At 54.3% G+C, this 20,540-nt stretch overlaps 1 protein-coding gene across 2 annotated transcripts in view; it reads left to right on the top strand.

Moving 5' to 3' along the window:
• LMO1 (LIM domain only 1) overlaps positions 1-19,133 on the top strand; it is a 40,474-nt gene extending 21,341 nt beyond the window's left edge. For both annotated transcript variants that reach the window (XM_077112250.1, XM_077112249.1), the window contains exons 2-4: positions 14,097-14,310; positions 17,086-17,211; positions 18,728-19,133. In XM_077112250.1, the coding sequence (XP_076968365.1) occupies positions 14,097-14,310; positions 17,086-17,211; positions 18,728-18,833 (446 nt within the window). In that variant the 3' untranslated portion in view covers positions 18,834-19,133. The remainder of the gene's footprint in view (positions 1-14,096; positions 14,311-17,085; positions 17,212-18,727) is intronic.
• The last annotated feature ends 1,407 nt before the right edge of the window (positions 19,134-20,540 follow it).

Genomic DNA, 20,540 nt, shown 5'->3' with positions numbered 1-20,540 from the left:
GGGTGAACAGAGACAGAGAGGTGGGAAATCGCCTAGGCGGTCTCAGTGTTTCTCAGCCTGGCTACCAGGAGCCAGAAAAGTTTCCAGGGAGTCTAACTAGAGATCTTCTGTTTTGGGGAGAGCTTGTGGACAGATCCTGCTGATGCCCTCAATTCTCACTCCAAGCTGGGCCTACAGATGCCCAGGGGGTGGGGGTGGGGGGACGGGGAGAGGGGCTTGCATGACTGCCTTAGTTAGCCCAAGCAGTTATAAAACACTTAAAATTTATTGTGACATTTGGATTTAATTAAAAAGTACACACTTAGGGAAGTAGAACATAATGGGGAGAGAGGCAGGGTGGTTTTTCCCCTCCTTTCTTCCCCAAACTAATTAGCGTTGTATTTTAAATTGTTTATGTGCCGCTAATCATCGTAATAAATCATTTATACTGAAAAAGACACACTCGGCTGTGCCCGCCGCGCAGATTCTGCTCGCCGGGCTCTATCGCGAACAAATTGATCTGGAAGTGAATTTATTAACCACTGGGGAAGAAATCATTAGTGCTTTCTCTAAACATTCCCCAGGTACACTTTATTGCCGCAGTTTATGCTGTAACTAAAAGGAGCATTACCCAGGCCCACGTTGTAATCTCCTTGCAAACCCAGCAGCCCCCTCCCAGGCTAGAGGGCGGGAGGGGTCGGGGAGGCCCTGTGCCTTTCTCCCGTCTGGTCCAGGGATACCAGCTTCCTTTTCTAGTGTTCCTCGTTCCAGAAGGGGCTCCCGTGAAGCCCCTGCAGGCCCAGGGCCTTGGCCCTCCTGTTGGTTGTCTCTTAGCTGCAGAGCGGTTCCCAGTTGCTCACGTTTATACCTTAGAAGTGAGGCTTAAAGTTTGCAGCCTGTGGTTTAGAGAACTGAGGGGCTGGGACTGAGTCATTGGAGTCAAAGAGGCTCTGTCACATCCCAGCGTCCCCACCAGAGATGGAGAAGGCTGCAGCTGTGGGCTGACTTGTAAGCTTGGAGGAACAAATGTGCCTGAGCAGGGACTCAGGCAGGAGCGGGGGTGCCAAAGGCTCAGTTACAAAGGAGCATCCTCTGGAGCCCTCCTTCGGCAGGCCCTGGGACCTTCCCCAAGGTGTGGCTGGAGCATTCCCACCTGGTGAGGCCCGCTGCCTTATTCACCCGCTGTCCATCTCCCAGTGCAGCGCCCCGAGCGGTCCTCGGTGCTCCAGACCTGCTCCGACAGATGACAGCACAATCATCAGCAGACGCCGTGTCTCCGATAACGCAGCGAGGCCACACCAGCTTTCCCACAGCCGGTCTGCCCTGCTGACTCACACACAGGACTAAACGTTCTCTCCCCTTGTGCCTGTGGGCCTCAGGCTGCTTTCCCTTCACAGGGCTGGGACCTTTCTTCTCAAGGAAAAGACATGGAATGTTTCCGCCAAGCCCTCCGGCCAGCGCTCCCACACGCTCTAAGTAGGCTTTCTCCTCGGGCTGCCCAGACGCAGATCCCAGACTGTCTGCCTCCAGGGCCCATGGGCTAAATGACTTCATCCTCTGGTGCCCCATGAGCCACCTCAGCTAGGCCCGGGCATGAGGTCCTCCCTCCCTGATGGGCTCCGCCTTCATCCCCCGCTCATTCAGGTCAGCAAAGGAGAGCTGGAGAAGCCCCCAAGCCTCAGCCGGAAGCCCGGAACAGAGCCTCAGACAGGCACCCCGTGGTAGTGCCGTCTCAGGAAGAGCCGAAGGGGCCTCTGTTCCTGCTGTTCCTGGGGGGCAGTGGAGGGCACAGGAGTCTCCCCCCAGTCCCTGCCTTTCCTCCCCTCGTCTAGCCCAGTGGCGAGCAGATGGGCTGTGGCTGCTTCGAGAAAGAAGCAGGACCCAGCAGCTGGCTAGCCTGAGCCTGCCTGGAGGGTCCCCTCCTAGCGTCTGGAGAACACATTTTAAAGTTTGAATTCAAAATTGATTTTGAAGGGCCCTAATCTCCGATCCCCTGGCGTTCACGGTGTGTCTGCAGCTCCTGCCAGACTCTCGTTTTCTGGTTCAGCGCGTTGGTGCTTACGTCCCTGATGCTGTGAAATTGAGACTCGTCTGAGAGTCCATGCCCTCCTCCTCTGCGGAGATTGCAGGCCTCTTGGGAGCCCTGTTTCATTAGATGGGTGACGCGGGCTTTGCAGGTGCCCAGGGAGCAGCTGAGTTGTTGTCTGGGGAACACAGCTTCCAGACGCTTCCCTGCTGGTCCCCACAGCTGTGAAGCTGCAAGCAGCATCCTGCCGAGGTACCCTGGGGGCTGGCTCCAGCAGCCCAGGCTGGGGTGGGGGTGGGCGTGGGGTAGGGAGAGAACACAGGTCAGGAAAGGCTTGTTCTGTAGCCAGTGCCAGGGGCTTTCCCCTCCCACTGACCTCTCAAGCCTCAGACTAGGATGGGAGGGAAGAACAGACCCTCAGGTTGGAGAGTTGGGGAGACTAGGGCTGTGCTGGGGGAGGAGAGATGCCCAGACCAGAGCTGCAAAGAAGACTGAGCTGCTGAGGTTAGACAGATACCTGAGCAGGGCTTGCCCCAAATCTGGAGCACCCCCCTCCACTCCCTGCAGGATGGGTGCTTCTCTGTGTGAAGGGGGCAATGGGGCTTTCATTTCTCATGGGTCTGTGAGGACCAAAGGACAGACTTTTGCTGCTCCTTTATCTAAGGGATAATGAGTTGACAGTAGCACAAGAGCTGTCATCTCTCAGCAGGAGCCCTGGGGTGGGCTTCTCGGAAATCCCCATTGTGGCAGGCAGGAGGCTGGGCTATTTTTGTTAGGGCCTTATAGCTCCAGGTGCTCGGGGGATGGCACAGGGGCAGAAGTGAGCCCGATTCAGCCCCTCTCTCTGGGAAGCCCATCTGTGAGAATCAGCCCACTCTGGCCAGCAGACTCTTGTGTCTAAAATCCAGGTAGAGGGCGGGCCACGGTGGCTCAGCAGGCAGAGCTCTCACCTGCCATGCCAGAGACCCAGGTTCAATTCCTGGTTGCCTGCCAATGCAAAAAAGAAAAAAAAAAAAAAAGGTAAAATCCAGGTAGAGTCCACTCTGTCTCTTCATTCATTAATGATGAAAAAGTGGCTGCTATGGGTCTCAGTGCTAAGTGCTAGGGACACATCTTTAGACAAAATAGACAAGGCCCCAAGAATAAGCCTTCGTGGAGCTTATGTTCTTATGGGAGAGATTAATCCTCTTTCTTTTCAGAGAAAAGTCGAATAATTGCCGTTGTGATAAAAACTCAGAAAGAAATAACTGGGGTCCTTTAAATAAGGAGGCCAAGGAAGGTCTCTCTGTGGAGATAACATTTAAGGTGAAGTTCAAAGATGAGAAGGAGCTGACCATGTGAAGAGGCAGGAAAGGGTGTTCTGGAAAGAACGGGAATAGCACGTACAAAGGCCCTGAGGCAGGAAGGGGAGCTGGAATGTGACTGGAGTACAGTATGTGGGTGGGGTAGGGGTTGGAGGCAGGGGCCAGAGTTCATGAGGACATCATAGCCCTGATGAAGGGTGTGGATGTTATTCTCACTTCATGGACGTTATGGAAGGATTTCAAGCTAAGCAAAGACCTGATCTGATTTGTTTGGAGAGATTTCTCTCTCTAGCTGCCATTTGAAAAATGAATTGTAGTTACTAGATGCTGAAGGGGGAGGCTCTGCTGATAGTGGGTGAGAGGTCACAGTGACTCTGGAAATGGAAAGAAACTGGCAGGATTGGGAGGGGGAGTTGGCAAGTGGTACAAGTGAGGACAATGGAGGACCCAAGGCTGATACTGAGTTCCTGGCCTGAGCACGTGGGTGGGTGATAGTGGTAGCACCATGGAAGCCTGCAGAAGGGGTGCAGGGACCCGGTTTTGGGGAGAATGCATGAAGTCCTATTTTGGACCCATTACTCTTGAGATGTGTCTGTGACTTTATATAGACGACCCAAGTGTTGGAGAAGGAAAGCAGGCTGCAGATGACCATACAATTAATAATAATGTTAAGCATCGTTCCACATGACAAACTCCAAATAGCACATGCAGCTTCTACTGTTTTTAAGACCTCCTCACTAAAGAACTGCAGAAAACTGCTTTTGGCTGGAGAATAGATTTTGTTTTCACTCCAGGGTCTCTCTGCACACCATCCAGACCTTCCTCAAAGTTCTCAGCTGGGTCCCCTTTTGCTGCTATCCCACATCAGATGGTGCAGGATTTGGCTTCCTGCAAAAATGAAGTCCTGTAGTGTGTGTATGGAAACCCCTCAGCCTCTTTCTCTCTGAACCCTTGAAGTTCACTGTGGGTTCAGGGTTTAGGATGCAACATGCCTAAGGAGTTTTGCCTCCACCAAAACATGCTGCAGAAATGCCTGCCATTTCTTATTCATGCACAGGAAGTGGCTCTACTGGGGGCTCTTACCTGCCCCCAGGCTAATAAGTGAGCACATTGGGCTCTTTCAGAACCTTTTCCTTTTGGCAGGAACTCCAAGCTGAAGCTCACCTTCCCTGTTATTTAGGAGAAAGATGCTGAGATTCGCCTCTGGCCACAGAGGTATAGCAGGGGCAGGGGAGGTGGTGCAGGGTGCTTCCCAGCTGGCAGTCTGGGTCTGAAACCCGCTTGGCCACTCGCAGACTTGCTCTTGGGAAAATTACATGATTTCTCTGACTATGGTTATTGCGAGGATGAGTGTTAACGTGTGTAAAGCACCTGACATGCAGTGAGCCCTCAGTAAGGGGCAGTGTGGTTTACCGTCGTCTGATTCAGCGCGGCTGCCTGCTGTCCGTGCTCAGGACATGCCTGAACAGCTCTTCCCGCAGGCCTCCCCTCCTCTGGTGGGCTGTGGGGACAGGAGGAACCTGAGACTTTAGAGAAGGCAGCCATTGCTTGACCTGCTTTAAATTTCTTACCATGAGCCCAGGCCCCCTCTGGGACCCCGTCCACCCCTCCCTGCCCACCCACATTCTCACACAAGCCCCGGCTGTTGGCTGAGGTGCCACCCACTATTTTGGCCCAAGGTCTGGAGCCCCTGTTCCCCCTTCACGGCTCCCCCCTCCTCCCCCCCTGACAGGTGCCATCTCAATGCCTGGGTCTCAGCTCTGCCCCTACATGGCCCTCCTGCTTCCCTCCCAGGCCCTGTGCCCTCTTTGTCCCTGGCTTCTTGGCCGGTCCCCCCTTTCTGGCCCTACCCAAAGGTCTTTCAAGATCCCACAGCAGCTATGCTTTTGAAGGACCAACAGGTGAGCGGAAATGGCCCAGCTGGGCAGCTACTACCCCTGGTCTTAGCCCAGCTGCCACCCCCATCACCTGGCACTCAGGCTCTCCGGAGAATGCAGATGCTGCCCCAGCGAGCCTTCCTCGCCCCGGCTGTGGGGGGGCTACGGGGTCTGCGCCCCTGAGAGCCTCTACCAGGGAGCCCAGCAGGGCCAGGTCCCGGGCCCAGCCCCACAGCCTGGCAGAACAGCTTGAAGCTCCCCGGGCCTCAGTTTCCTCGTCTGTGGAATGAGGGTAATCACTCATTCCTCAGAATTAATGTGAGGAGGCGCTGAGATGGCAGATGTGAGGGGCTTAGTGCGGTGCTGGCTTCCTGAAGAGGCTCGCAGAGTCCTGGCTGAGGAGTGGCCGCCTGGGTCGCTGCTGTTTTAACTGAGGTTTAGCCCCCATGTGGTGACAGGCACAAGCCTCAAATGTGCGGATGATGGATTTTTTAGTCTGTGAGCACCCATGGTGGACATTTCTAGCACCACGCGGGCTTCCCGATGCCTCCTAGCAGTTGATACCTCGCCCGAAGGGGAGACTCTGACATCTGTCGCCACACGTCGGTTTTGCCTGTCTGGGAACCGTTTATAAGTGGAATTGTGCAGTGAGTCCCTGCTTCTGTCTGGCTTCTTTCACTCAGCGCTATGCCTAGTGATTCATCTGTGCTGCGTGTATTAAGTGATTCATTCTTCCTTGTTGCTGGGTTCTAGTCCCTTCTATGAATACACCGCAATTTGTTTGTCCATTTCGCTTTTGGCTGACATTGGTGTTGTAATAGTTTGGGGCTGTTGTGAAGAAAACATCTATGAGCATTCTCGTGCATGTCTTTTGGTGAACATTAGGCTCTAATTTCTGTTGGGTCTACACCTGGGAGGAGAATTGTTGGATCATAAGACACACATACGTTTTCTTCCTTACTTGATTGTTCTTTTTTCTGAGCTACTGTCTATTGAGCCAGCCCTTCTGTGTCAATCACTGTTATAAGTACTTCCTATCCATTATCTAATTTGATCCTCAAAATAATCCTTGAAAGTAGGCTCCGTTGCTGTCCCCATTTACCAGGTGAGAAATTGAGGCAGACCTGGTTAAGTGATAGAGGCAGGAGTCAAGCTGAGGCACCATCACTCCACTGATGATGGGAGTCTCCCAGACTCCCTTCAAGGGGCAGGCCAGAGCCAAAGGTGCCAGGCCCCCCACCGAGCTGACCACAACCCAGTGAGCTGAGCCCAAACTCCCAGCCTCCCTCTCCCCGCCCCGGGGGTGGGGTGGGTAGTTGGAAGCCGCAGACACCTCTGCTTCTTTCCCTCATCTCACACAATAAACGTACTGCCTGCTAGGTGCACAAAGGGGGTGTAATGGACGTGTTCTAGGTGACTGTCGCTGCGTGTTCCAACAGTTGTTCTCGTTGGCTTTTGATTCCAAATGAGTAGGAAATGCTATTAGTTCAGGCCTCGCCTGCTGCATGGCAAGGCCCTGGGATAGGAGTGCAGTGAGACGAGAAATTGTGGAGATAAAACTGGTGTGAAATGGAGGCCTTCTCACAAGGCTGGATGTGTCCGTGCGAAATGAAGTGGCTTCTGAGAAAACGAGATTTAAAGAGATTCTGCAGAATTAGATTACACTTTCAAATTTCCTTATTAAACGGGACTGAGGCCCCGGGCGGGGGCGGGGGCGCTGGCCTGTTTGGGATCCTGCTCTGCAGTTCCAGGCCTGGGTGTGGGCCCGGTGGGCACAAGGACCTTGCACATGGCAGGAACCCAGACCCCAGAAGTCCACAGACTGCCCCCCACCTCGCCCCTTCCTCCCCGCTCCTTCCCACAGCTGAAGTGGGTGTGACAACCGTGGGACTGGCTTTCTGGATAATTTGCAAAGTTCCACATGACCCACTGGGCAAACTCCTTTAGGGACCTCGCACTCTCCCATTTCCTCAGGGAAGTGATATTGAGAGAAGAGCACCAGGCGTCTCAGCTCCTGGGTCTTGTTCAGATCAGAGCTTGATTTTGGGCTATGCTTCCCTTTTTGAAATTGTGGTTTTTATGACAGTAAACCTGCACTATACTGCCCATGCCTGTGTGTGCATCTGTGTGTGGGGGTGTGTGTTGACACATGCACACTGGACACATGCACACACACACACACACACACACACCCTGCACATGTGTGCTTGGATGCATGATGGTTATGTATTTTCATGCAACTTCTGGAGCTCCATCATGTGTCTGCACTCTGCTGGGTACAAGAATAAAACTGATGTCGAGGGAACAGGCCTCATGTACCTGTGCATGGTTACACATGTACATATTTGCATCCTGTTGTGTATATTTGCATGTGTCCTGCATCTGCGTGCTTTGCATGCACACATCCTCTCTGTGTCTCCTGGTCTCTGTAATGGCTCCTGACTGGGTCTGTTAGCTCTTCACAGGTTAGCAGCACATGGCCTGCAGCAGAGCAGATGAGCCAGTGCCAGGGGCCTGGAGCCAGAGTGCTCAGGTTCAAATCCCAGCTCTGTCCCATCGTAACTGCATGACCCAATGCCTCAGTTTTCCCATTGTTAAAATGGGAATAATAATGGTTTCTATTTCTTAAGGCCATTGTGGGGATTGACTGAAGCTCTTAGAAGTTGAGCACCGAGTGCCCAGTGGGCATGATGGCCCTGTGACTTGCCTTAGGAAAGCCCAGTCCCTGCTCCCTGTCTGCCCCAGGGGTGGGGCTGCCTGGAAGGGCAGGGAAGCCCTTGGACAGCTGTGCTGTGCTGGGTGGTCTATGAACAGGGCCTGCAGCTGGATTCTGAGTCTCCCCGGCACCCAGCACTGGTCCTGGCTTGGGCCAGAGGATACCTGGGCACCAGAGGCAGGTTTTAAACCAGTGCTGAGGCTCCGTGAGAGGGATAAGGAGCCGTGGGGGTACCCCTGCCTGTGCCCCTGGGACTCTCCCCAGAGGAACCTGGCCCTGAGTTGTCACCCTCTGAGCTGCCCCAGATGCCCCTTCCCAGTTGACTGGTCCCTACTGGTCAGATGGGGCCGGCTTCCTTCTGCACGCTTTTGCACCATCCACTGGGTTAAAGTCCACTGTGTAACTTTAACCAGTCCTGGTGCATTCAAGTCAGTCTACTGCACCTCAAAACGAGTGTCCAATGCTATTCTAGGAACCAAAACACAGCTATGACAAGGCTGTCCTTTCATATGTGCTGAGGGTGGGGAGACACTAATTAGTAATAATAAGAGCTAACGTGACTGCTAAGCCGAGTTAGTTCTAAACACTTCATGTACGTTAACTCCTTTATTTCTCATAGTAACTCTTTGAGTTGAGTACTATCCTTAGCCCCTTTTTTAGAAAAAAAGGAAACTGAGGCACAGAGGAGCTAATTAAATGATACAGCCAAAAAGCATCAGACAAAACCAAATTAAGAGATAGTCTACAGAATAACTGGCCTCTCCTCTTCAGAAATGCTGGTGTCTTGAAATACAAAGAAAGGCATAGGAACTCTTCCAGGTTTAAGTAGACTTAAGACATATGACAACCGAATGTAACACAGGATCTGGGATTTTATTTTGCCCTAAAAGACATTGCAAAAAATTGGTGAAATCTGAATAAGGTCTGTAGATTAGATAGTTTCATATCAATGATAATTTCCTGGTTTTGATTTTGATTTTGTGGTTAAATAACAGAATATCCTTGTTTTTTAGGAACACATACCAAAATATTCAGAGGTAAAGGGGCTTCATGTCTGAAATCAACTCAAATGATTCAGGAAAAAAATTGGATGGATGGGTAGATAGAGACAGAGCAAATGTGATCAAGTGTTAATTTTAGGGAATCTGGGTGACAAGGAGACAGACCTTTTTTTAAAAACAGCTTTATCGAGATATAATTTACATGCCACACAATTCACCCATTTAAAATGTATAATTCAAGGGATTTTGAGTATATCCACAGATATATAGAATCATCGGCACAGTCCTTTATACAGCATTTTTATCACCTCAAAAGGAAATTCTGTGCCTTTAGCCATCACCCCTTTACCCCCTGCTCCTGGCCTTAAGCAACCCTAATCTATTTCTGTCTCTGCAGATTTGCCTGTTCTGGATATTTCCAGATTCTGGAAATGGAATTATATCGTGTGTCACCTTTTGTGATTGGCTTCTTTCATTTAGCATCATGTTTTCAAGGTTCATCCGTGTTTTGGCCTTTCTGCTTTTCCCACAGTGTTCCTGCAAGTTCACAGTTATGTCAGAACAAACATTTAAAGGAAAAGAAAACAGAAGTATGAGAGGAGGGCAGGTGTCCTGGAGTGGGTGTTAACACAAACGGTTCTGTTCATTGGGCGCAGAGGGTGCCAGACTCTGTGCCGTGACTTTGCCCAGGCCCGCTGGCCCTCACCTCCCCACCATCTGAATCACAGATGTCACTCAGAGGGGTGGAGGGGTCTGCTCCAGGCGCCCCCTGCTACTTGGGGCAGTTCCCAGACTGGTCATGAGGCGCCCTGACTCCAGGGCCTCTGCCCTTAGCCTCAACCCAGATGAGGCCTCGGACTTTCAGGGGAGAGTTCAGACTGGGCAGTTCGGACTGGGCAGGAGAAAGGCATTTCTTCCTAGAGCGACAGCAGGGTAGAAGGGCCTGGGGCAGAAGCAAACAGGAACTGTTCATTGGCTGGAAAGGGGCATTGTACCAGGCTTCTGCAGGGAGCAGCTCCAGCAGTGCCAAGCCGGACACTCTGGCACGTGGGCGGGCACCTCACACGCCAGGCTCGAGTTGCCAGGGGTGGCCACTGCCGCATCTCATCCTGGGGACCTCAGAGCATGAGCCTGGGGCACCTGGGGCAGGCTGGGGTGTGCGACCTTGGAGGACTGGCCTTGGAGGGACTTGCTGGGAGCCCCGGGGAGTGCTCCCCAGCCTCACATGGGCCACTGTCCCAGCTGGAGGCACTGGTGGGGCTGAGAGCCCTCGGCCTTGGAATTTTGGAGAAGTCCACGTGCCGGACCTGAGGGGCCGCTTGGCTTGGGGTGGGGGTTGGGGGAAAGCTGCGAACATGGGCCTGGCCTGGCACACTGCTCTCAGGGGTCCATGCGAAAAGGAGGGTTTTCTCCCAACTAAAGAGAGGGTGCAGGATGAGGGAGAGGGGCAGGATGACCTCTGGCCGGCTGTCCCCATCACCCAGACTGTCTGGCTTCTCCCCAGATTAAAGAACTGAGGGTAAGTGTCTGGCAGCTCCATGATTCACTCTGGGAATATTCTCTGCAGCCTGGCAGCCTCCCTGTGCCATCACCCCCCACACGCAGTAGAGGTGGCAGTAGGACTGTGGCCTGACTCCCCTCAGATGTCGCCCCACAAACACACCCTGGGATCTGGGGGTGACACACAGGTTCAATGAGCCTGCTTATTTTGCCGGCCCCCGGCGTGTGCGTCTGAGTACGTGTCTGCACGTGTGCGCAAGCAGCCGCTGCCGCCAACATCCATTGTAAAATATCAGTGTTTCCATGGGTGAGTAGTAATTACTGGGTAATGCTTTAAAACCTTTCCTGAAGGAGGGCAAAGCTGTTTTTTTTCTAAAGTCAGGAGTACATTAAAAGGATTACCATGTAGATTTGATTTTTAGATAACACTAAAATGGATCCCAAATGGACTTCGGCAAAGGGATGCTATCTCCTTAATGGAAAGTGCACGGCCCGCGGCTCAGCTCCCAGAGCCAGGCAGGGAAGGGAGGGAGGGAAGAGGTGTCTGCAGGGGGCACACTGACAGGTTGACCGGGGCGCTGGGGAGGCAGGGCAGGGGTGCAAACCCGGATCCTCCGGGGAACAGCTCCCTCAATTTTGGGAGCAGGAAAGCACAGGTGCCCCCCTTAAACCTCTTTCCCTCTCCAGGGGTGTTTTCTAGTCTCCCAGATGAGCCCCATGAGAGCAAACACATTGTGGGTGACTCTTGTGCTTCATTTGACCCACAAACCTCTTTCCTCCTTTCTGTAAGAAACAAGACATCGTTTTAATTTTGTTACCTTGGCAGATGAGGGAATCAAGGCTCAGAGAGACCAGGAGATCTGCCCTGATCAGGCTTTCTCCTGCTAACCCTGCTGGAGAAAGCTAGATGCTGGCTGTGGGGCCTCCCCTCCAGGCTGGACCTGGCGCTCTGTGCCTCGGTGGACATCAGACACTGTTTGGCAGAAACCATGCAGCTGCTAATCTGCACAGCCCAGGAATCAGAGCTCAGCACCCTGGAGCAGGGGCACCCAGGTCTTAGCAGAACACCTACTGTCCTCCAGTCCAGCGTGAGCAGAGGACAGGGGCCCTGGCAGCTTGTGGCTCCTCTCCTCTGGGTCTCCACGGGGTCCTCTGAGTGCCGGCTCCTGCTGGTGACGGGGTGGCCAGGCTAATGTGCAGTTCATTGCACTGTAGCCTTAGTAAAAGGAAGGGGGTGAGCTTGGAAGGCCAGCCTGTCTAGGAACCAAACCAGGATGGTAAGTGGAGCAGGGAGGATGCTGCTGGTGCTGGGTGTCCCACCCTCCCCCTTGGTTCAGGGGTATAACTCAATGGGCCAGGTGTAGCCTCCGAGTATGGTTATCCCGGTGACTCACCCACCTCCATAAATAGCACAGCCTGGAGCCCCAGGACTGCTGGGAAGGGAGCCAGGCTGCTGCAAGCCCAGGGGCTTGAGGGGAAAGTCAGCCTGGTGGGGTTATACCAGAGGCCTGGTCTGAGGTTTTCCAGTTGGCATTTATATGCATAGCTATGCTGGCTGGTTAAATATTGCAGCATTCATTTCTGAACAGGATGGCAAATAGCCAATGCCTGTGCCACCCCCTACCTCCTTCTTGGGTGTTTCCACCAAAGGGCCCAGCTGCAACTGTCCTGTTCCCAGAGTCCACAGACTTCCCCATGATCCAGGTGTTTTGAATTTCCCGTCTTCCTCCATTTGCCCACACACTTGTTCCTTGTGGATTCTGTAGGCCATTATTAAAAGGAGTCTCATGGCCCACCCCTCAGCTCTCGGGGCCTCCAGGGGCTCCTCAGAGCTCTGTGCCCAGGCTGGACCCTGTCAGAAGGAGACCCAGGCAGGCCTGAGGACATAGTCGTTCTGAGCCCCATCAGTTTCTCAAACCAATTAACCTTTAGAGCTGCATTAGGGAAATTGGGCAGCATACTTCCCAGCCAACAGACAGGCCCTGCGGGGACTAGAAGAGGGAAAGGAAAAGAGCCCCACTGCCACTCAGACTACTGCAGCCTGCCTGTGCCTCCTCTGTGCCTCGGCTGTTCCACTTGGCCCGGGACACTGGGGGGTCACCCCCTCTCCAAGAGAAGTGCAAGGAGGCAGCTGGGCTAAGAAAAAGCTAGGGGAGAGGAAGGACTTAGGGTCAGATTGATTGACAGCTTATGCTTGTCTCACTGCCTATTGGACCTCGGTTTCCCCATTTATAGAATGGGAACATTTGACCAGAAGATCTCTGAGAGCCCTTCTGACCTGACATCGGTGGTTTCTGAGATCAGGCCCCTTGATGACTTGTTCTGTTCGGAAACCAAGAAAGGGTCACACGTGGAAGGAGGGAAGAGAAAGGAAGGGAAGCGGCCAGACAACTCAGACTCTAGGTTGGGGGCAGAGAACAAGGGGGAGGGGGAGGACACAAGGGATACCTTGGGTTGGGGAGGGGGATGGGAGCTGAACGCCAGAGCCCTGGGGAGAGCAGGGGTCCTTTGCAGAGAGTGGGGTCAGTCGGAGGCAGCCTGCAGGGGCTCCTTGGAAAGCTGGGGAAGGTGGGAGGGTGTGGGCGGTTCCCTCCAGAGTTGACCCCTTCTTCCAGCTGCACCTTGGCCAGCGAAGAGGTTCTGAGGCAACCCAACTTCTAGGCTTAGTGTTCCCCACAGTCAAATCTCAGGATCGTGGATAACCTCTGTCCTTACCTCTTCCTCACCGCCCCTCCCTTTGGTCCCAGGGAGAGGGGCTAGGAGCCCCTGCGCACATCCAGGTGCACACCTGTGCATTGCGCCTGCAGCGAGGGCTGTGTGAGCGCCCCCCCCGGAGAGCACTGCATCCAGATTCCTGCCCTTCCTGGTGCTTTCTCGAATGTTAAAAAGCTTCGATGGGCCCCACCTATGGGGCATCTTATGCTAGCAGAACAAGTGATGATCCAGAAGCTCAAAATCTTCCTTCTCTCAGACCAGGGCAGGTGGGAAGTTTGAATCTAGCTAGACGCATTCCTGAATAATCCCCCAAGGAGGCCGGGCCCAGCTGCTTACCCATAAGTACTGGGGGTTCCAGAGGCTCCTGTTCCCCCCTGAGGGGGTCAGGGCACATCTTACTTTCTTCTTAACACCTCCACGGTTCATTATGGGTAGACCAAAAGGCTGAAGCCCAAATGGGCAAATGCACAAGCAGTATGAGGACAATTTACATTAGAGGAAAGATCTGGGGATTCTAGTAGACTGCAAGTGCATTTTAAGACTTCATCTGGGGGCTGCTGAAAGAGCCAGTGGGATTGTGGCTGCATGAGGAGGGCTTGGGGATGACTCCTGATCAGACCTCACAGGGAGCCATGACTGGGCTGAAGAGGAACACCCCAGGGCAGCCACGGCCTAGGGCTGGGTGCGGCCTGGAGCAGAGCAGACTCGGGGCTCCCTGTTGCCACCATCAGCCTCTGCAGGAGCCTTCCCAGGGAAGGGGAAGCAGGCTGTGCTATGCAACGCGCAGGACAGGATCCAGGGCCTGGGGAAGAGGTTCGTGGGGAGAAAGCGAGGCCTCCTGGGGGCCCTAACCCTTGAGGGGGCAGCAGAGAGAAACAATGAGCTCCCCATTCCTCGAGGGTTCTCGTGGCCAAGTCCCTTTGGGCCGGAGCTGCGGTGCCCATTCTGTTGTCCATCTGTCCACCTGTCGATCTGCAGGCGTGCCGATGCTCTCCGTCCAGCCCAAAGGGAAGCAGAAGGGCTGCGCGGGCTGTAACCGCAAGATCAAGGACCGCTACCTGCTGAAGGCGCTGGACAAGTACTGGCACGAAGACTGCCTCAAGTGTGCCTGCTGCGACTGCCGCCTGGGCGAGGTGGGCTCCACCCTGTACACCAAGGCCAACCTCATCCTGTGCCGACGCGACTACCTGAGGTGGGTTGCCAGCGCCCTCTCCACCCTTCCCCTGCACCCTCCCTGCCCTTCTCCTGCTCAGAAACCCCTCCATCCTCCAGGGCCCAGCGTGACGCTGCCGCTTCCTCTAAGACCCTTCTGCATGCTTCTGGGCATGGCCTGTGTGTCCATCATCCCTTATGTTCCTGCCCCTCCCCCCTCTCCCCCGACACTCAAGGAGCCCCTGGAGCAGAGCAGACTCGGGGCTCCCCATTGCCACCTTCAGCCTCTGCAAGAAACTTCACAGGGATATGTCTTTAACTCCTTGCACTCAATGTCCAACCCAGGTCCAAGGCAGATATTTGTAACATTGGCATCTGAGAGAAGCTTCCTGAGGGGCCAGGCTGGCTCTGCCCCTGCTTTTGCCAGGTGCCCCAGCCCACCCTGGTCCCTGAATCTCCAAGGGACCATCTCAGAGGGGCTGCAGGGAGCAGGTGGGGAGGCTCTGATGTTCCAGGGCCCTCTTCCCTCATGAAGTCTCCTTCCCACCTCCTCCCCAGTGCCCAACTCCCTCCATGTCCAGGAAGGCCTTGGGAATGGGCATCCCAAAAAGGACCACTGTTGTTGTTGGTTTAGATGTTTGGGTTTGAGTTTGCTCCGAGCCTTTGGGCTTCTAGTCTTCTCCTGGCCTCCATTTACTCCCCTGTGGAGTGATGAAAAGAATGTTTCCCTGCTTTGCATTCCTCAGACCTCTAACTTGCCCTCCCCCACAACCCGGATCCTTATTCCCCGGGGGCTGCCTCCCCAATTAACCCTCCTTTAGGCCATTTATGACACCATCAAGGCTGGAAGGAGGCCACAAAGCAGGGGCTTTGGCGGAGACCCAGCATCTGCATTTGGCTCAGTCCTGGCTGCTGGATGGTGGCCGGGCCTTGTGGGAAAGGAAAGCCCGTTGGATTAATTAACAGGTCAGGGCAAGGGCTTTGCGGGGCTCCCCCTGCTTACGTCTGAGCACGTTGGGAGAGGTGTTATCAGGAAGGCCCCCAACTTCCCAGAAGTGCCTGATTTCTATCTACTTATTGTCTCTCCTTTTAAGTTCTGCCTTCGGCAAGTGTTTTAAAAAATGATGTAATTAAACAGGATCTGTGACTCAGTGCTTCTGGCAGGGGCTGGAGGGGAGAGGCTGAGCCCCAGAGGAGGGGTTAAGAAAGGATGCTTCTGTGGGTTCACCCCTTGCGAACCACAGAGGGGCCTCCCAGCCTGGAGGTTTAGTGGGTCACCTGCAGGCTGAACCCACCAGGTTAGAGGGAGGTGAGAGACCATCTGATGGGTCCACAGGGCTTGGAGAGGAGGACCTTGGTGCAGGATGCGCTTGTCAGCTGAGCCAAAGCACCCACAAGCATTTGGGGACCTGCCAGTTACTAGGGACTAAAGGTATTTTTCCTGGGCTCTGGCCAGAGGCAGAGGCGTGACCTTCAGGCTAGGTAGGCCAATGGGCCTAGTCAGAGGGGGTACTTTCTTGAGCTGTGCAGCCCCAGAGAAGAGCTGTCCAAAGCCCTCCCTCTCTGCAGCGACTGCTCATTGGACTGGTGGCAAGAAAGGCCCCCTTGACAGGCAGATGCTACGGTCCAGCCTTTGTCTGCCTTAATCTGAGCCACCAGGCAGCCAGGGCTGATGAATAATGGAGCCAAGATTCACCTCCAAGTGCCCGAGCTTGAGCTGGACAAATAGAAGATTAGAGGAGCCTCATATCCACCTCTTGCTTTGCTTGTGGCATGCTGCACCAGTGTGCAGAGAAACAGCTGGTGCCTTGTTGGCTCAGACCATTGGAACATCCAGACCAAAAGTGGCTTAAATGGGAAGGAAGTGAACTCCTTGTCCTTAGAGGAGCACAACCAGTAGCTAAGAGGACGGGCACCTGCCTCAAAGAGACGTTTGTGCCAGATGTTCTTGGAGCTTCCTTTCAGCATCAGTTCTGTCACAGAAGGATCTTTAAATAGGATCACCTTGTCCAGTACCCCCATTTTACGGAGAGGTAAACTGAGGTTCAGAGAAAGGAAGAGTCTCAGACAAGCCACACAATTAATTGATAGCAGAAAAAGATTATAACATATACTGTCATTTTAGAGGTGGGAGATAGCCTTGTGCAGTGGTCAAGTACACACTCTATGGGGCCAGGCTGTGTGATGTTGGGCAAGTTGCTTACCTCTCTATGCCTCCTTTCCCTTATCTTTAAAATGAAGATAATAATGGAATTACCCCCTCATGCATGAGGATTAAGTGAGTTAATTTTGGAGCTCTTAGAAGAGTGTCTGACACATAGTAAAGGCTATATCATTGTTCAATATTAATTTGTGACCAAGTGTTCACAACTATTTTCACCACAATCTCATGTTACAGTTGCAGTAAAAGAGGATCAGAGAGATTCAATGACTTGCCTGAGGACACACAGCCATGATCGGCAGACTGTCTCTAATAGTCAGGCTTGTGTGACTCTGGAGCTTGTGCCGAGAGCCCAGCTCATGCTCTTCTGGTGACCCCAGGTGCTTTAGGGACCCCAGTGGGACCCTGGGAAGGGGCGTTGTCAATCTGTGATTGGGCATGTCAGCTGACCCCTAACCCCCTGCACTCCCTGTCCAGGTAGATGTGCTGATTTCTCTGAGGCCAGATCTCTTAGGATAATCTAGAAACTCCTGTGCCCTCACCCAGCCCAACTGCATAGACCACAAGGGTGAGAGGTGGGGCAGGCTGGGTGGAGGCAATGCCTCACTGATGCCCCCGGCAGGACCATGAGCCCTCTGCGCCTTCCCTGGGCAGGCTCTTTGGCACCACAGGAAACTGTGCTGCCTGCAGCAAGCTGATCCCAGCCTTCGAGATGGTGATGAGGGCCCGGGACAACGTGTACCACCTTGACTGCTTCGCCTGCCAGCTCTGCAACCAGAGGTGAGTGCTGGCCTGGTGGCAGATCCATGCACTCACCAGACCCCAGCCTGAGGCCTGCTGGACAGGCTAGGAGCACCATGGGGGCGTGCATGCAGAAGTGGGTTCTGTGTGCATATGTGTGCCCGTGCGCCTGTGTGTGCACATTGTTGTGTTTTACGTGTGCCTAAACCTGTTAGCCAAATATGTGTGCTTACATGTTGTGTGTGCATATTTGTGTGGCACACTTCTGTGTGATTGCCATTGGATGAGGCTGTGTATAAGTTTCCTGTGCGTGTACAGTGTAAGTGTGCATGTGAAGTTATGTGTGTTTTCAAATGTCCATGTGTAAGGAGGTATGTGTACATGATGGGATCAATATGCATTTTAATTTTTCATGGGGGGATGTGTGTGTGCCTTGTATGTGCATGTGCGTGTGTATGTGTGTACCTGTGTGTTTAAAATGTGTGTATGGATGCATATCTGTGTGCACTATGTGTATGAAAAGGGGTTCCTAGACATGAGAGGCAGAATTCCTGCAGGAAATGAGCACTCCCTCCTGTCCCCACTCTGATTCTGGTTGCAGGCCAGCTCCTTGTCTGTCTTTTGACCCCTATTTAGTACCCCAACTTCCAGCCCTGGTTGCGAGCCTAGCACCAGAAAGCAGGCCCCTTTCTCAGGAAGGTTGGTTTTCAAGGTCAGGTAGGAGTCATACAAGTGTCCCTAGAGGGTGAGGTCTAGAGGGACTTGCAGGGAACGCGGATCTGACCTGGGGCTGCTGCCAGACCCCTTGTTAGGCGAGCTCGGTGAAGTTACAGCACCACCTGGTGGTTGGACTGGGATACTACTTGGTGTGGGTTAGTGGCCCTGGGGTCTCACTAAAGGCCTCAGCCAATCTGGGGACATCTTTGGGGAAGGACTGGAATCTCCTAGGACTTGAGAAGGACTGGGGGCCAACACTTCTTCAGGCAGGGGAGGAGATTGGGGGCGGGGTCACCGCCTCCTGGAAGGATGTCCTGGAAACCCACAGATTCTCTTTGGAGGAAGAATGCCTTACTCAGCCATCCTCTCAGTTGGGAGGGGGGCAGAGGGATGGAGAGATCAGCCATTTCATCCCTCCCTCCTTCCCCATTGCTACCTCTCTCTGTCCCTCTCCTCTCGCAGTCTTTTTGTGTTTCTTTGTCCTTCTCTCTCTTTCTTCCTCTCTGGGACCATTATGTTTTCCTCCACCTCCCCACCAAGCTCAGCCTTTTCCCCACCTCCATGGGAGACCTGACTGTGGGAGGCCAGGCTTGACTGTCCGTCTGTCCTACCACCCGAGTCTTCAGGGGGTGTCCGAGGGCTTGGCAGGTGGCCGGGTGTGCAGCAGGGCTTTGGGCAACGCCCTCTGGCAATTTCAAGGAGCGAACTCCCCTGCCCCACCCCCCTCTCACATGTGCCACCTCCTGGGCCAGGCCGGGTCCTGTCTGGAGCCCCCGCTGTGTGGCCCCCCCATGCCCTCTCTCTCTCTCTTTCTCTCCCTCTCGCTTGGATTTTCCAGGTTTTGTGTGGGAGACAAATTCTTCCTGAAGAACAACATGATCTTGTGCCAGGTGGACTATGAGGAGGGGCAGCTCAACGGCACCTTTGAGTCCCAGGTTCAGTAACGCCCGGCGCCTGGCCTCCGGGCCCGTCTGTCTGTCTGCCCGCCTGCCCGCCCGGCCGGCCAGCCCACCGCTCTGCCCGTGCAGCCTGGCCGGCCGCTGTCCTGCCACATCAGAACATCTCCATCCTCGATGGGGGGTGGGGGGCGTCCCTTCCTCCACCGCCACCGCCCGTCTGTGTGTGACCCCTCCTGGGGCCAGGCTGGGCCTGTACAGTCTGTCTTCTGTATATAAATGGGAACATTTATTTTATGAGAAATGTAATGCGATTTTATTACTGGCGTGGATTAAACTTATGAATGTTTCCGGGGAGGTTGCTCTGCATTGTTCAGGTGACTGATGCAGACCGGCGGCCCCCTCCTCTCTGCTTGGGAAGGGGACCAGGCCCTCCCCACTGTCACTCCTGGGGTGGGGCATGGAGCAGGGGCACGGGGCTTTGGCCTGGGTTATGACCAGGCAGGGGCGCTCCGGGTTCCCCACCCAGGAGGTAAGAAAGGGGGTGTCCTCCCCACTGCCCTAGAAGACCATACACCCTGGCCCTGAGCAGACCCCAAGAGCGGCAGGAAGTGGTCCCCCCTACCCTGTGTTCCTAACCACCCCCCCACTGAGCCCCTAGACTGACAGCCCAGATGGGGAGCCAGCTTTGACCTCCTGTACAGAAAGGCCCCAAATCCTGAGCCCCACCCCCCCAGCCCCAGCCATGGGGTCACCATCCTCAACCCCTCTTCCCTGTCAGGGTGACAGACAGCGTTTGCCATGTGTGCTCAGCTCCTTGGGCCCAACCTGAGCCCAGCTTTCTGCTCTTCTGGTTGAGCGAGAACAATCCTGCTCCCCCTTAACTCAGCCCACGCAGGCTGTAGGCTTTCACTCATTCAGTCAGCAAATTTTAATCCGCTCTGTCTCAACGCCATGCTGCAAGCTGGTGTGACCCAGAGTAAAGCAGACACGAGGATGCGAGGATGAATCATGGATCAGACACAGCCCCTGCCCTCGAGGAGCTTTCGGGGATGGGGGGTGTACAGGGTAGTAAGTGGGGAGAGACAGACACCAGGGAGGGAGAAAGCCAGAAAACAAACAAAGTGCACTGTGCTGAGGACAGAGCGCTGTGAGGAGACTGGGACAGGCCCGTTCCCTCCGGCAGACACAGAGCCACGTGAGAACATTCTGGAAGTCAATGGACACACGGTCAGATGCACATGCCGGCAGACAGAAAACACAAACACACAAGTAGACAGGATGTGGACAGACAGACAGAAAGACCACTGCGCATTTCCCGCAGGCCTGTCTGAGGATGCTGTCTTGGTTGGCTGCAGCTGAAGTGCCTAGCACAGAGGGTCTAAAAAGAGACCCACTTTGGTATTAAAAAGAGAGGGTCCTTGGCTCCAAAGCCTGGACAGGGAAAGCCATATGGACAGGCTCCCTGCCACCACTGGGCCATATACTCCTTCCCTAGGGACTGTTCTTACCTCCCAGCCCAGGCCGCAGACCAGAGCCCAGGGCTGATGCCTCAAGCGCTGCTGCCCCTGAGCAGAGAAGTGGCTGCTCTGGCCTGGGCGTGGGTCCGACAGCCTCATGCTGCTCTGCCCCAGCCCTGCTCCTTCACTTGGAGTGAAATGGGGGGGGGGGGGGGGCTGGGCTCTCGTGGGTGCTGGGAGGAGGCTGCCTCTCGAGCTGTGGTTTTGTGGCCTGAGGACCCTGCGGTAGGAGCCC

The sequence above is a fragment of the Tamandua tetradactyla genome, chromosome 8, assembly GCF_023851605.1.
Source record: "Tamandua tetradactyla isolate mTamTet1 chromosome 8, mTamTet1.pri, whole genome shotgun sequence".
Taxonomy (NCBI): Eukaryota; Metazoa; Chordata; class Mammalia; order Pilosa; family Myrmecophagidae; genus Tamandua; species Tamandua tetradactyla.
This window is presented reverse-complemented; position numbering and strand designations above follow the sequence as displayed.